The 13511-nt window shown below is 42.0% G+C and overlaps 2 protein-coding genes across 2 annotated transcripts in view; both read right to left on the bottom strand.

Moving 5' to 3' along the window:
* Positions 1-2484: 2484 nt before the first annotated feature.
* On the bottom strand, positions 2485-6254 carry LOC308135226 (3-keto-steroid reductase/17-beta-hydroxysteroid dehydrogenase 7-like). Its single transcript, XM_080503114.1, has 9 exons — positions 6132-6254; positions 5146-5349; positions 4928-5020; positions 4716-4830; positions 3804-3998; positions 3343-3447; positions 3184-3240; positions 2996-3094; positions 2485-2886 (listed from the first exon to the last, which is right to left on the bottom strand). Exons 1-9 carry the CDS (start codon positions 6164-6166, stop codon positions 2752-2754), a joined length of 1038 nt encoding a protein of 345 aa, XP_080359240.1. The 5' UTR covers positions 6167-6254; the 3' UTR covers positions 2485-2751.
* Positions 6255-6859: 605 nt separating this feature from the next.
* Positions 6860-13511, bottom strand: part of LOC308135449 (discoidin domain-containing receptor 2-like) — a 10011-nt gene continuing 3359 nt past the window's right edge. Inside the window, exons 5-17 of the mRNA XM_080503450.1 lie at positions 13435-13511; positions 12938-13040; positions 12586-12769; positions 11995-12235; positions 11835-11900; positions 11178-11314; positions 10416-10626; positions 10111-10334; positions 9596-9723; positions 9289-9507; positions 8936-9170; positions 8191-8340; positions 6860-8027 (exon numbers count right to left, since the gene is read on the bottom strand). The exon at positions 13435-13511 is cut by the window's right edge and continues 71 nt beyond it. Of these exons, the coding sequence (XP_080359576.1) occupies positions 7893-8027; positions 8191-8340; positions 8936-9170; positions 9289-9507; positions 9596-9723; positions 10111-10334; positions 10416-10626; positions 11178-11314; positions 11835-11900; positions 11995-12235; positions 12586-12769; positions 12938-13040; positions 13435-13511 (2110 nt within the window). The 3' untranslated portion in view covers positions 6860-7892. The remainder of the gene's footprint in view (positions 8028-8190; positions 8341-8935; positions 9171-9288; positions 9508-9595; positions 9724-10110; positions 10335-10415; positions 10627-11177; positions 11315-11834; positions 11901-11994; positions 12236-12585; positions 12770-12937; positions 13041-13434) is intronic.

A 13511-nucleotide genomic window follows, 5' to 3' on the forward strand; every position in this document is an offset into this window, starting at 1 on the left:
CTGCCTAAAATGTGGAATTGCTGTCACCTACATGCTTTAGTCAAGTGACTCATTCAGTAACAAGCCATTTGCTGTAATTCAAATGACATCAGATTACCATTAAACACAACTATGGTGATAAAACGTACAATACGTGTCATACTTTTTTTCTCTTCTCATCAGGTGTTTTGGTCACCAGGTGATGACCAAAACATTAGACACACCTCTCTTACCGCAGCACTACCAAAACAAACCCTTTGTGACGTTCTTGAGCAAAACTGAACTTTATTACTTTTCTAAAAGCAGAATTTATGGCCGAGCTATTGAGGAGGATTACTTGAGTGCACAGGTGTGCTCAGTTAAGTGCCTGGCAAGCGTAGTGCTTTCCCCCCCCCCCTCCAGACTTCAGACTATGAGCTGTGTATCACTTCATTTCTAAAGTCCTGGTGGCTGAGGAGGCATCACTTCTTGATCCGCCCCACTACATTATGTAATGCCGAGCTTTCACGTCCTTTCCATAATCCGGCTTTTAATTTCTGTGAGGATGTCACATGTGAGGGGAGCTTTCTGCTGTGTCACATTTGGTTGATGGGGGGGGGGTTGTGGCCACACAGAAAAATATTCACTCTTTTCAAATAAGATAGCAAATTCAAATACAACAAAAAGCTTCATAAACACTTTGGTTTGAAGGACAGACAAGTGCTTTCTACCAGAATGGCTGTTTACTGATGAGTTTTGCATTTGAGCATAAGACTGGAGCGTCACATGTCTGTGCTCTACGTGGAAACAACACTTTCTAATAAAAATTTTGTGGCAACCAGCATGTGCAACAGTGACCTTATGCATTTCATATGCCACGGGATTTAGTGGGATTTGTTGGTTTCTAAAAAATTAAGTGGAAAACATTGTGGTTAGAGCCAGTGAGGGCATGCAGAGAAAACATCTGGCGGCAACGTATCTGACAGTTCCGCCTTCTGCAATATATCGACTCCTTAAGTATTCTGCGAAAGCTGCCGTCGCAGGTCAAGAGGAGTTCATGTCAGTCAGAGCTTGTACGCTCAGTCATGCATGTCTTTGATGAGGAATATCACTACACTCAACATCAAATAGCTGAAACTAGTGATCCCATGGGGCAGAGAAGTCATTTAAAAAAAAAAAAATGGTTATGATGATTCTGTTGTGTTTAATCAGCTATTTAGAGCCATAATTCCAAATTCTTCGGGTGGTTCTTCCCACCATAAGATGTGGTTGACTGCTCTGTATGTAAATCCTGAGTACAGAATCTCTGTCAAGCCATTGATTGATTAAACAAAGTTTAACATCTTTTTTTAATCCGTCTGCTATGTGGCATTCATTATGTTTCCCATGTTGTTCATCTGTCCGTTTCTTTTTTATTTGGCACCAGGTTTCTCAAATGCTGTGAATTAATATGAAGTTACAATATTCTCCTTCAATTAACAGATATTTAGATTTTGATGGCCGAACAGCAAAGTCACTGAAGCCTCACAGATTCTCATTTGAAAACTTCTTGAAGGCATCAGATTTTAGCTCGACAAATTAAATTGACAGGGTGGTTAAAGGTTGAGGTAACTGACATCACTTCTATTCTGACAGCATTAATCCAGAAAAACCCCCAATACAAAACATCCTACCCATCAGTCAGTACACATTACAATACATAATTCCTCTAAGAATCTATGATTTACACATTGTTGTTGCCTAAGAAAACATTTGATGAAGATCCACTTCTGGAACGTTATACTCATTATGCTTATTTGGCAAGTAGGCAGAGTAGACTATATGACATTTAATCAATAGTATTGCAGAAGCTGTATTTCCTGCACCTAATTTCTAGATGTTCACCCGAAATAACTTCAATTACGCAAACATTTCCATCAGATAATCTCAAATGGTGAAAGAAAAAGTAATCATAATGGTACAGCAGCTGCAAAACCCCATCTCTGATATATAATAGCCTAACAAGGTTTTTACATTTAATCGAGTTTGAGAAGGAAGTGTTGATTTACAATATACTGTTGCCTATGTGAACCATCTTAATCATCCGACACCTGACTTATTTATTCATTCACTAGGCCTGCTACAACCCTCAGTGGTTTTCATTTATTCAAACGGAGACAAAGTCCTCTATAATTAATGACGTGTGGTGAAATGATCTGTTCAACACTGCTGGTCAGTCACAGACCTCAACAGACCACACCGACTACAAACCAGCAGCTAAAGGCAAAGGCACATAACACACTTTTTAGTTAGTAATAAACTTGGGCTGCAAGTTTTTGAACTATGAGAGGAACCCTGAGTAATAGTGAGCATCATAAAATATATTTATCAAAATTACATACTTTTCTTTGTAATTTTGTAAGTTGTTCCTCTTTTGCTTAGCAATTGTTATAAATGAAGACAGTCTTTGTACCAAAAACACAACAAATCTTGGCCACGCGGGCTACTAAACAAAAAGAAATTTGAGACGCCTGATTAAAATAATGAACCATTTATTACCATTATTTTGTTTGTATGTACATAAAAAAATACAAGCAGAGGTAAACCAGATTACCATGTATAATCCAGAAGCCACTTCAGAGGATTCAATACTTTCACACACAAAAAACAAAGCTGTGACCTTCTGAGGCAGAAGAGACGCTTTTGTTCATCATATGAGAAACATTCAGTTGAAAAGTCCAGAGAAGAACGTCGAGGCTTCAAATTGCACTTTGGTCCATTTTCAGAGAGGAAACGTGTTGTTTTAAATCCAGTCTACTCAATCTCACTGAGGTATTTCCGATGAGCTTCATTCTCGGCGTGTTTCTCGCTCAGCTTCCGTCGGACTACTTTCTCAAGATCCAGAAGCTTGGAGAAGAGGGCCTCGCCCGCTTCGCCATCGACGTCCATCTGAAACACAGCAACACCTCAGTCACGCATTAATCACTGTGCAGCACATCACAGAAACGACTCGAGCAACAGTCAGTTGTTTCCGGTGCTCAGCACTCCCGCCTCTTACTTGTCGAGGTTGAGTGTAGTTCCTCCCAAGTCCTGATGTCAAACTGTGATACTTTGCCCGGGCATCCAGAGACTCAGGCTTCTGGAGAAACAGCCAGTGCTGTGAAAGGAGAAAATCGTCATTTTAAAGTGATTATGGACAAACTAAATTGATTTAAAGCCTTGTCATTGTACAATCTGCCAGCGTACCAGTGCCTCGGCTCCGTTGTACGGCGTGAGTGTGAAAGTGTTGGTGAAAATCCTGATCTGTCAAAGAGGAAACGGTTTTTTATGGAACTACTGATGTTCAACAAACAAGCTCCTCCCCCTCAAAGATTTCAGTACAGATGTGAATGGATGACCACTCACCAGATACATGATGGGCATGATGAGAGTCCAGAAGAAGGAAGGGAGGATACCATAGGTCAAGTTAGTCATGACCAGGCCGGGACAAATCACAGAGGAGTACAGACCCTGAATGAGGAGGGAGAAAAATAACAGCAATGGTCAACTCTTCAGAGACCAACATGGTCCACGGGAGCAGAGGCTTCACAGTTAAAAGATCTGGGTGTTTTTAATAGAGCACAGTCTTGTTTCACATCAGCTTACTTATTTCCTCCACCAGCACGTTCTAATGTCCACGTTTAATCGTGGACCGTCATAACTGTTTGTGTGGCATTTTGTGTTTTGTCTACAGTAGTGAGCATGCAGACAAATAATGCATCAACTTCCAAATTCTACTTTTTATTTCCCCTCACAATCAAATCCTGGATGCCAGAGCTTTGCAAGTGGTAAAAATGTTGCTCTGCCGAGTGCGTGCCAAGACCGACCTGGCTGTTCTTGTGCCGGTTCAGAGCCAGGCTCAGCAAATCGGAGGCGTATTTGGAGGAGCTGTACGGCTCCAAGCCGTTCCTGTGTTGAATGTCCTCGATGCTGAAGGCAGAGCGGCGAGCGTTGCTGGAGGAGGTCCACACCACCCGGGACGTGTGGTCTGTCTGACACAGCAGCGGCTCCAGCTCCCGGATCTGACACACGGGCACAAGAACATTGGAAACATTATTTGTTGTTGTTTATTCGTTATTCGTCAGTCGTTCTTTCATATAGGGACATGGTCTATTTTTGAGGTCACGAGGTATTTTGCTTCTATGAAATTTCAATGAAGAGAAAAAAAACCACAAAAAGATGTTTAGCAGATGTTTTACGGTCATGGGTAATTTCAACATTTTATATAAATTGTGACTTGGAATGATAAAAACTGAAAATATGTAAATGAAGCTCATGCCTCATTCTGAGAGGAATCCCTTTTACCTAAAGCCACATATCCTCCTTTCATTATATGTTGGTTAAGGAATGAAAAAGCATGGAAATTCCCCATTTTGAAGACAACATAAAACATATACTTGGAAAACAAAAAAATCATATTCGAGTTAGAAAGTCAAGTACAAGAGTAGAAAATGTTTTGTAGGATCAGAGAAAAAAACAACAACTGTTAAGTCATTGATGTGTGGAGCAGGACTGAGCGGAAATATGCAAAAGACATAATTTGCATAGCATCAAATAACTCGAGGGGAAACCTATTTACAAAAGCATCGTCTTGATCATGTGACGTTTGAGGTTATAGCCATCAGTCAGTCATTTTAATGTAATCTTACATGAACATGAAGCAGAAAAAAATGTTGGTTTTCATATATGCACAATGTGGCTGCATGTGGCAAATGAAAGACGTGTATTGTGAGTAGTACCAGGATAAAATGGCCAAAGAGGTTCGTGGCAAACACTTCCTGCAGCCCATCTGCGTTGAGGCGGTCCTGTTGAGTCAGGAGACCCTCTGCTGTGGAAAACATGTTGATGACGTTCCTGCAGTGGGGAAGGGCCATGGTTACACCGCAGCAGAGACACCGACACCCACGCTGGTCTGAGCTCAGCGAACAGAGAGAGAACCGCAAAAATCTACCTGGAAAACAGACCCTTGAAAAAAGCTCCGACATCCACGTGCGGATTGGGCATAATCCCTGCGTTTAGATAAAGAAAGTCAACTCTGCTGTATCTGGACAAAACAGAAAAACAGGATGGATCAAGTTTGTGCAACATGTACAAGCTCAGATCAAGCTGATGAACTCACGATGCCAGTGCATCAACGATCAATCGATCGTGCACCAAAGTCCTCCCCACCTGGTCTTGATCTCCTGAGCGGCGGTGAGCACCGACTGCACCGAGCCCACGTCGAGGTGCAGCAGGTCCACGCCGGCGTCGGGGTGAGAGGTCAGGAGGGCAGCGCGGGCAGCCTCGGCTCGCTGCATGTTCCTGCAGGCCAGACACAGACGGAGCCGGTCGTCTTCGGCGAGCAGCCGCTCACACAGAGCCAGGCCGATGCCGCTGCAGACAGACAGAGAGGCAGACCAACGCAGGAGCTATCAGAACAACTCAATACAAATCTTCCATGAAGTCATTTGCAAACACAGAGAGATTGGAGAAAACATATTTGGGGCAGGAAATGCTTTCATATCATTTCGTTCAAACTAAAGGACTTTGCCTGTTCTTTCTATGCATGTGCCTGTGTGTGTGTGTGTGTGTGTGTGTGTGTGTGTGTGTGTGTGTGTGTACGTGTGTCCTTCAGACAAACTGATTTTCTCTCACAGTCCAAGGGGCAGGGGACCTGCTGGGATGGCCCCAAGTTCGATAAAGTGGTGTAGAAGATGAATGGATGGGGTCAGGGTGGCAACATGGAGAGCAAATCAGCTCAGACATCTTGTTGATGGAGGTTCTCGAAAACCAGCTTGTGAGGGGAGTGTGTAAAGCACTTTTAAAGCAAAGACGCTTGCTCAAACATTAGTTGTTTTTTGTTTTTTTTAAATAAAGTTGTTTACCACAGTTTTTGTGATGGTTTCACTATCTTCACTATTTTTTCTACAACAGCGATGACAAAGCTGAAACCAGAACTGTAAAAACAGTAATTTGTAGTAAAACGTCACATTTCCTAAGTCACAATACATTTTGACTCTACGGATTTTAAAACAGTCTCTCTGTGGGAGTTGTCATGTTTTCAGTTGGATTACCTGGCAAGTCTTCGCATATTGTCTACAAAAGGAAGTGTCAACAGTGACCCTGTAAAAAGATAACCAGAGACGCGAGAACGAGACAAACTGTGAGAAACTCACCTGTTGGCGCCGGTAACGACAACAACTCTCTCCATGTTTTATATCAGAGTAAAGAGCGTAAAACTGAACGAGTGAACTAAACTGGACTATCTGAAGTGACAGACGTACAGCCCCTGGTCCGAGTCACTCACACACAAGCTTAGCCTATGCGCTCAGACATTACTGTGTGGTGTGACTACGCGCACATACCACTGGCCAATCAGCGCACAGTACGGCGAGCGCACGAGGCCAAAAGGGATGAAAAGCGATTAAAAATCCGCTCTCCCACAGTGATTATTAAAGCCACTTTCCCAGCAGGCAAACATATGAAGAAATTATCTATCAAACAAGCGCAGCAGGGTTGTCAGTTTTAATACTTTTAACCCAGGAGATTCCAACTCATTATAGTCCAGGAGTCCTAACATGACAGTAAAAAAAACATTTGATTAAAGGTTATGGGCAACTACACACATTCCCACTCCCAGATAGGTACAATTTAGAGACACCAATTAACCTCATATGCAAGTTTTTGAACTCTGGGAGGGAACCCACGTGCACACAGGGAGAACATACAAACTCTACACACTATCACTTAATAATGTCTTTTCCAATATTAATAATTTTGGATTATAAAACAAAAACAATCATATATCTAATACTTTGTGTCTCTTTGTGGTAACATTCGCTCATATTTGATGGTAATGGACAACGCACCACCTTTAATTCAATTCAGTTTATATTGTGCCAAATACAACACGGTCATCTCAAGCCTCCTTTACAAAGAAAAGCCCTATTATATTATTTCACATAAGCAAGCATTAGAGATGGTGGAAAGGAAATACTAAATTTTAGCAAGAAGAAACCTTTGCAGAACCAGACTCAGAGTTGGTGGCTTCCTGCATTTCCGTTTGGACTTAAGGCACAGAAAGACAGAAAACTATAAGAAAGACAGATCGAGGGAAAAGATACCAACTCTGGTTTGGGTAGTGTTGCTACAAGCAAAAAACAACAAAGAGATCATACTGTTCTTGTTATGCATATTTGTCAAATATCAATGAATATATTGATTATATCGCTTCAATGGCAGGCTCCAGGTCTGTGGCCACAATATTCACTCAGTACATTTGGTGAAGAAAATGACAAAAAAGAATGCAACCATCTGAATCATATATTGTTTTTTGTTTATTTCTAAGGATCTTTGGTCTGACATGTGCTTAAAAGTATTTGCTTTGCTACTTAGCAACTACATTTATTTCTGCATGTATCAGTTATATAAGTGAGCTTATAGTAAAACCCATTCTCATCCAGGAAGCAGTCATCAAGACGTCATTGTTAAAATGACAATACAAAGTACAAACATAAAAAAAAACAACAGTAGTGTCATTATTCAATAAATGTGCAATAAAAAATTACTTATACATTTGAAAGAAGTTATTAAAAAATATTCACAAATGCTTAACTTATTACTAAAGGTTACCTTGGTTCTCTATAAATAGACAGCATACGAAATATAAAGTAATCAATAAATACATAGAGGTTTGAATAAATCTTCTGAATAGTGCTAAACAGCATTATAGTATCTACAATATGTGGGTCTGTTTGAATGTATCCTTTCATACTTCATTATGTAATGTATAACACCACTGTGACAAGCTAACATTGGCAAAATGGCAAATATTTTAATCACTAAGCCTCTGAATCACAACTAATTTTAGTTCCGTTCCTCTCCGGGTGACGTGAACGAGACAGTTTGAGGCACACCGATATCACACAGGGCATCTGCTATGCCAGACTCTCCATCAGCTGAATGTGGATCTCCTGAAAGCTGGGCCTCTGCTTGGCATTTCTCCTCCAGCAGCTCAGCATGAGCTCACTGTAGACCCTCTCAGGACAACAACGAGGCTTTGGCAGGTAAACCTGAGAAGACAAATAAATCAGCGCACAGGATTCGTACGTTAGTACTGTCACTTTAAAAGAAAACAACACATGCCTGTTATTATATTGTTGAATGTTTGCCCAAAGGTGTAAGTGTATATAAGGCCTGTCTCTGTGATGGAGCCTGTACCGGTGTGACTCTCACCTGTTTGCCATGGTCTCTGAAAAACTCGCCCGTGTTTTCGATGACCTGCTCATCAGAAAGCTGGGAGTATGGCTGCTCCTTACACAGGGTCAGGATTTCCCACAGAGTCACCCCGAATGCCCACACGTCGCTGGCCATCGTGAACTTACCCTGGAGGGGCAAAAGGCAACCAAATACATCATTCAGTGGACTTCTGGATTAATGCTCGTAATGTTCATCTCTGGTTGGAAATAACTCACTCAATCAGTTTAAACTGATACATTTTAAGGGAAAATTTCTGAATAAAATCTATATTTAAAGGCTATGATTTGTAGCAGTTTATTTTGTAGAGATGCTCTCAAAGTTTGGGCCTGTTCTCCCCTTGAGGAGGCACTATAGAGGTTAAGGGGAGCACAGCAGCAGAATAAAATAGGGGGTCAGGGAGCTGCCTTTCTAAGAAGAATTCATTATATAAAGAAATACGTGGAGGTTAAAACTGTTACCAGTTTAATCAAAACATCTTTTTATGACTGACATTGCTGTGTGATGGAAACTAATTAAGATGTATGAAATAAACTTTAGTGCAAAAATCATAAGCGTAAAAAGAGTTGCTGACTGTGGAGAAAGAATTTATTGCTCAATAAACAACTTTTGATTTGTTTTGCCATGAAGTGCACTGATCAAACAAAGTCTAATTTTAGATTCAAGAGGAACAAAGCGAGGCTCATCTGGACTCGGCAAGTAATTGTTTTCTTGGAAGACTCACCAGCAGGATGCTCTCCCATGACATCCAGCGAATGGGCAGGACGGCCCGGCCCTGGATCCGATAGTAGTCTCCTCTGTACAGGTTCCGACTCATGCCAAAATCTGCAATCTTTATGGTGTAGTTTCTTCCCACCAAGCAGTTGCGGGTCGCCAGGTCACGGTGGACGAAGTTGAGAGAGGACAAGTACTTCATACCAGAAGCGATTTGCACTGCCATGCTGATCAGCCTGATGTAACTGAAAGCACAGAAAGCACAGGCAAAATACAAAGTATTAGTGGTGTCCTTTTACGTGGTGTTAATTTAGTGTCACGTTGGAATATTTATTTTGTTTATTTTCACAATTTAATACAAACCTAACAATGCTCTCTCCATCTTTTTCCTCTTGGTCTGTCTTCTTGTCATCAGCTGCCTCTTTTAGTCTCAGATTGCACAGAAACTGGTTCAGATCTCCATTTTCCATGTACTCCGTGATCATACACAGAGGGTCGGTGTCCACGCACACAGCCAGCAGGCGGACAATGTTGGGATCCCTCAGACGGGACATGATTCGAATCTCCTTTAGGAAGTCGTTCCTGTAGTAAATAGAGATTTGTAATTTACAAAAATCCACAATGACCTGAAGGCAAAGGTTTTATACATTTACTCTCTGCTAACCTTTACCTTGCATTCTTGTTAGCATCTTCCCGCAGTGTTTTAACAGCAACAAGGAGAGGCGACTCATTATTTCCCTCTATGGACAAATCTTCATCCAGAAAGTCCTGCATGCCATCTGCCTCACACAAGTGGACCTGTGTAGAAAGGTACATTTCCGGCCCCTTATCCTCTTGGAGCCATTTGATGGCATCTGTTTACCCTTGTTCAATACTTCTTGCTGCTTGCCCTTTGTCAGTATGTAATGCTGTTACTGCATTTCACATTCCGGCGTCCTCCCAGCAGTGACCTCTGTCACTGCATTTTATAAATGGCAGCTATACAACATAACGCTGTAACATAATGATGGCTGGCAGAGAGAGAGAGAGAGAGAGAGAGAGAGAGAGAGAGAGAGAGAGAGAGAGAGAGAGAGAGAGAGAGAGAGAGAGAGAGAGAGAGAGAGAGAGAGAGAGAGAGAGAGAGAGAGAGAGAGAGAGTCCAGCACAGAAGCCATGCCAACAAATAACTGCAAAAGGTGAACATACCTCTCCAAACTGGCCCTCTCCCAGTTTCTCCTTGAAGGTTAGCTTTTGTCTGGGAAACTCTCTCATGGATGAATCAGTGGTGGTAAAGAAATTCATGTTGACAGCTGTGATGGAGTAGGTGCTATTGTCTGAGGACTCCTGCAGACTGATGATATCGGCCTCTGCATAGTGGGGAGCCCCGTCTGACCCGCTGACTGCAGGGGTTCTGCCCGAGGTGCTCGGTTCTGATGTGGAAGATAAAACACGCGGTACAAGATATTGTGGCTCCAACTGACTTCACAGGTGATTTCCTTTTGCCGCCTTACCGAGATGTTCAGTGGACTGAGCGAATTCAGGCAGTTTCCTAATGAGGCGCGAGGGCTCCTGGTAGTCAGCACAGAGGGGGAAGATCCTTTCATACGTGGAGTTGGAGGTCGAGCCACAGTCGCTGGACAGAGAAGAATGGTGGGAGGAGAAGGCCTGGGTCTGGACCGCGAGACGAGCTGTGAGCTCATCGTCGAGTATGCGACGGGACGCCTGAGTCAAGAAACAGCAGAAAGTGAGATGTGCTGTGAAGCAAGATTCACGACATGACATGATTCAGGAGGTTGTAGTAGCAAATCGTTGGTGCAATTTGAAACAAACAAACAAACAAACAAACAAACTTTCAATAGTGTGTTTCATGCAACACATGTATCATGAGACTATTTCCTGGCCATACACATAGAGATATCAAACAAATCTCCACCTGACTGCAGCTACTACTGAGTCTGCAGCTAACCAGCACATTAATGACAAGCTGATGCAGCTCTTGCAGACCTCAAGAATATCATCGAAGGAAATCAGATTTTATTGCCTTCACCTCATGCTTGCTTTTTCAGAGAGCTGAAGTAAATCTCATTATATTTCTTCATGTGTCTCTGTTTATGCAAAATCTAGATTTAATCAGCTGTTTCGCGCTCCTTTATAACAACTGCTCCGCACATGAAAGTGACAGTAACAGAGACTGAAACCAAATCAATATCTCGACATGAAATAAAATGAATGTTGACTCATCCTAGAAAAAAAAATAAATGTTCTTTTTATACCTTCTCCAGCATTTTTTGCCAGACCTGCCGCCACAGGATGATGACTATGATCACAAACAGGATGGCTATAATTGCCACCAAGCAGCCAATCAAGATCCTTGTATTGCTGTCATCCACTTTATGAGTGGGATCGTCTCCTAAAACAAACCAGATTAAAATTAATCATTTAAAACTAGATAAAAAAAACCAAAACAAAAACATTGTTATGGTACCAACACAATCATGTTTGATCGCTGCTACGGCAGAAAACCTGCCATTCATTCATTCATTCATTCATTCATTCATTCATTCATTCATTCATTCATTCATTCATTCATTCATTCATTCGTTTGAAGTAATTTATAATACTTTCAGCAGGGGGCAGTGTTTAACCAGAAAACACCTTTCACAGAGGGCATCCTTCTGGATTAAACAGTATCCCCAAACATCTCTGTGAAACCTATGACAATCACTGATGAAATAGAAAAAAAAAAAGAACAAGAATATGTGACTAATTCTTTGTGTGGAGCAAAGCTTTAGTATTCTTTATGTTCTTGCACCACAATTCCGCTCATGATTTTAATTTCCATCATTCACTCTGCTGCCAGCCCTTTCCTGCTCTGCAATAACGGCTTTGAAATGAAAAAAAAAACAAAGAAGTCACATGAGAGATCAAACCTGGCAGTGCGTTTTTGGGGTGTCCATGTTTGCGAGGGGTCAGAGATGTGTTGTATACTGCTGAGCCTGTCAACAAACCAATAAAAGCGAGTGAGGAGGCAGCATGACATTGACAAGGAAAAGCCTCTAATGAGCCACCTCCACTTGACGTCCGTGTTACCTGATTGAAATGCCACCTCGCTGAACAGCATCCAAAGGTCAGAAAAGTGGAAACGGCATTTGATGGTGCTGGCTGTGTGGTCCCCGAGGGGCACGGCCACAAATCGGGAGGCTTGGCTCACGCGATCTTCGGCAGGCCTGAACGTCACTGGGTCAGCGTCCCAGTCTGATCCTGACCGGAAGAAGCAGGTGACCTGTCTGAACATCTTCACGCCGCGGCTGAACATGTTACTGCAGTGAACCTGTGGGAGGACGGCACCAGTCAGTATCAGAATGACTGCATGTCTAAAACACATGTCCTGCCATTATGTTGCATGTTCAAAGAACGTGCATTGTGCGTTTTCTGTTTAACGGTGCTGAAAACACCGAAGACCTGAACTAAAAGGTGCAGCAGCCGCATGTGTGGTGATGAATAAACCCATCTCACTGCGGCGGCTGGAAAACATTCAATCTTTCATCCCTGATCTCTGGCCATGGCACTTATCCAAAGCAAATAGGATAATTGAACAGTAAATGTGAGTTTCACATTTCAAGGACATTTTACAAATATAGAGCTCCTCCTGCGTAGTGTCAGCTCAGCAGTTGCACTCACTTTCATGGAGGTGAAATTTCGGACGTGGTCGAACTCAAAGAAGATCTCCACGTAGCCTTTGGGGAAACTCTTGTTGCTCCATCCCACATAGTCGTATCCAGGCCACATGGCATAGATGTGGCTGTGGAGAAAATCATCCAGACCCCAGGTGCCATCTGACAGCTGCCCAAGGCCCTTTGTTAGTCTGGTGGAGGGATTGGTGAATGAATTACAACCAGAAATCCAGGATATGTGTGAATTAAAACCAGCTGTTGTAAGTGGAAGAAGGGAAATCGGGTCTTAAGTGCAAGATTTCAATATTTACAGGAGGACATTCACATGTTATCTCTGAAGCATAGCGACATATTCAGACCTGTCTGCAGAGACTCCGTCATACACGGAGTCATTAAAGAAGACATCCAGGCCTCTGTAGATCATTTGGTGACCTTCTGGGACGCTATAAGACATGAGGCCATCTGAAACAGACAGGTCACAATATTGATTGGCTTCCTGTATAGATTTACAAAAATGTATTCAGCATGAACTACTTAACAAAATGGGGCCAAAATGAATGTGTTGGCTGTGTTTGAAGTTGTAAATAGATAATTTCAAAAAGATTGAAGTGATGAAGGAGGTTTAACATTCATTTAATGTGGTAGAATGATGATATTGTTATTTTTTTTTTTATTAAATAAAAAGAAGGATTAGGGTAATCCCTAACCCACCTACAGGTACTCTTTCATTAAAAAAGATAGATGAGGACCAGTTACTAATATAATATTATGATTATACAAAAACCACATGATGCTAAATTATGTGCTTGTGTTTTAAATTTTAGAAAAAGGAAAGAAAAAAACTGGTGTGACTAACCCAGCCATTCACAACCGTAGAGCTCCACCCTCATGCAGACAAACTGCGAGTGGTCTGTCACAGGCAGAAAGCGAATA

The sequence above is a fragment of the Blennius ocellaris genome, assembly GCF_963422515.1.
Source record: "Blennius ocellaris genome assembly, chromosome: 10".
Lineage (NCBI taxonomy): Eukaryota > Metazoa > Chordata > Actinopteri > Blenniiformes > Blenniidae > Blennius > Blennius ocellaris.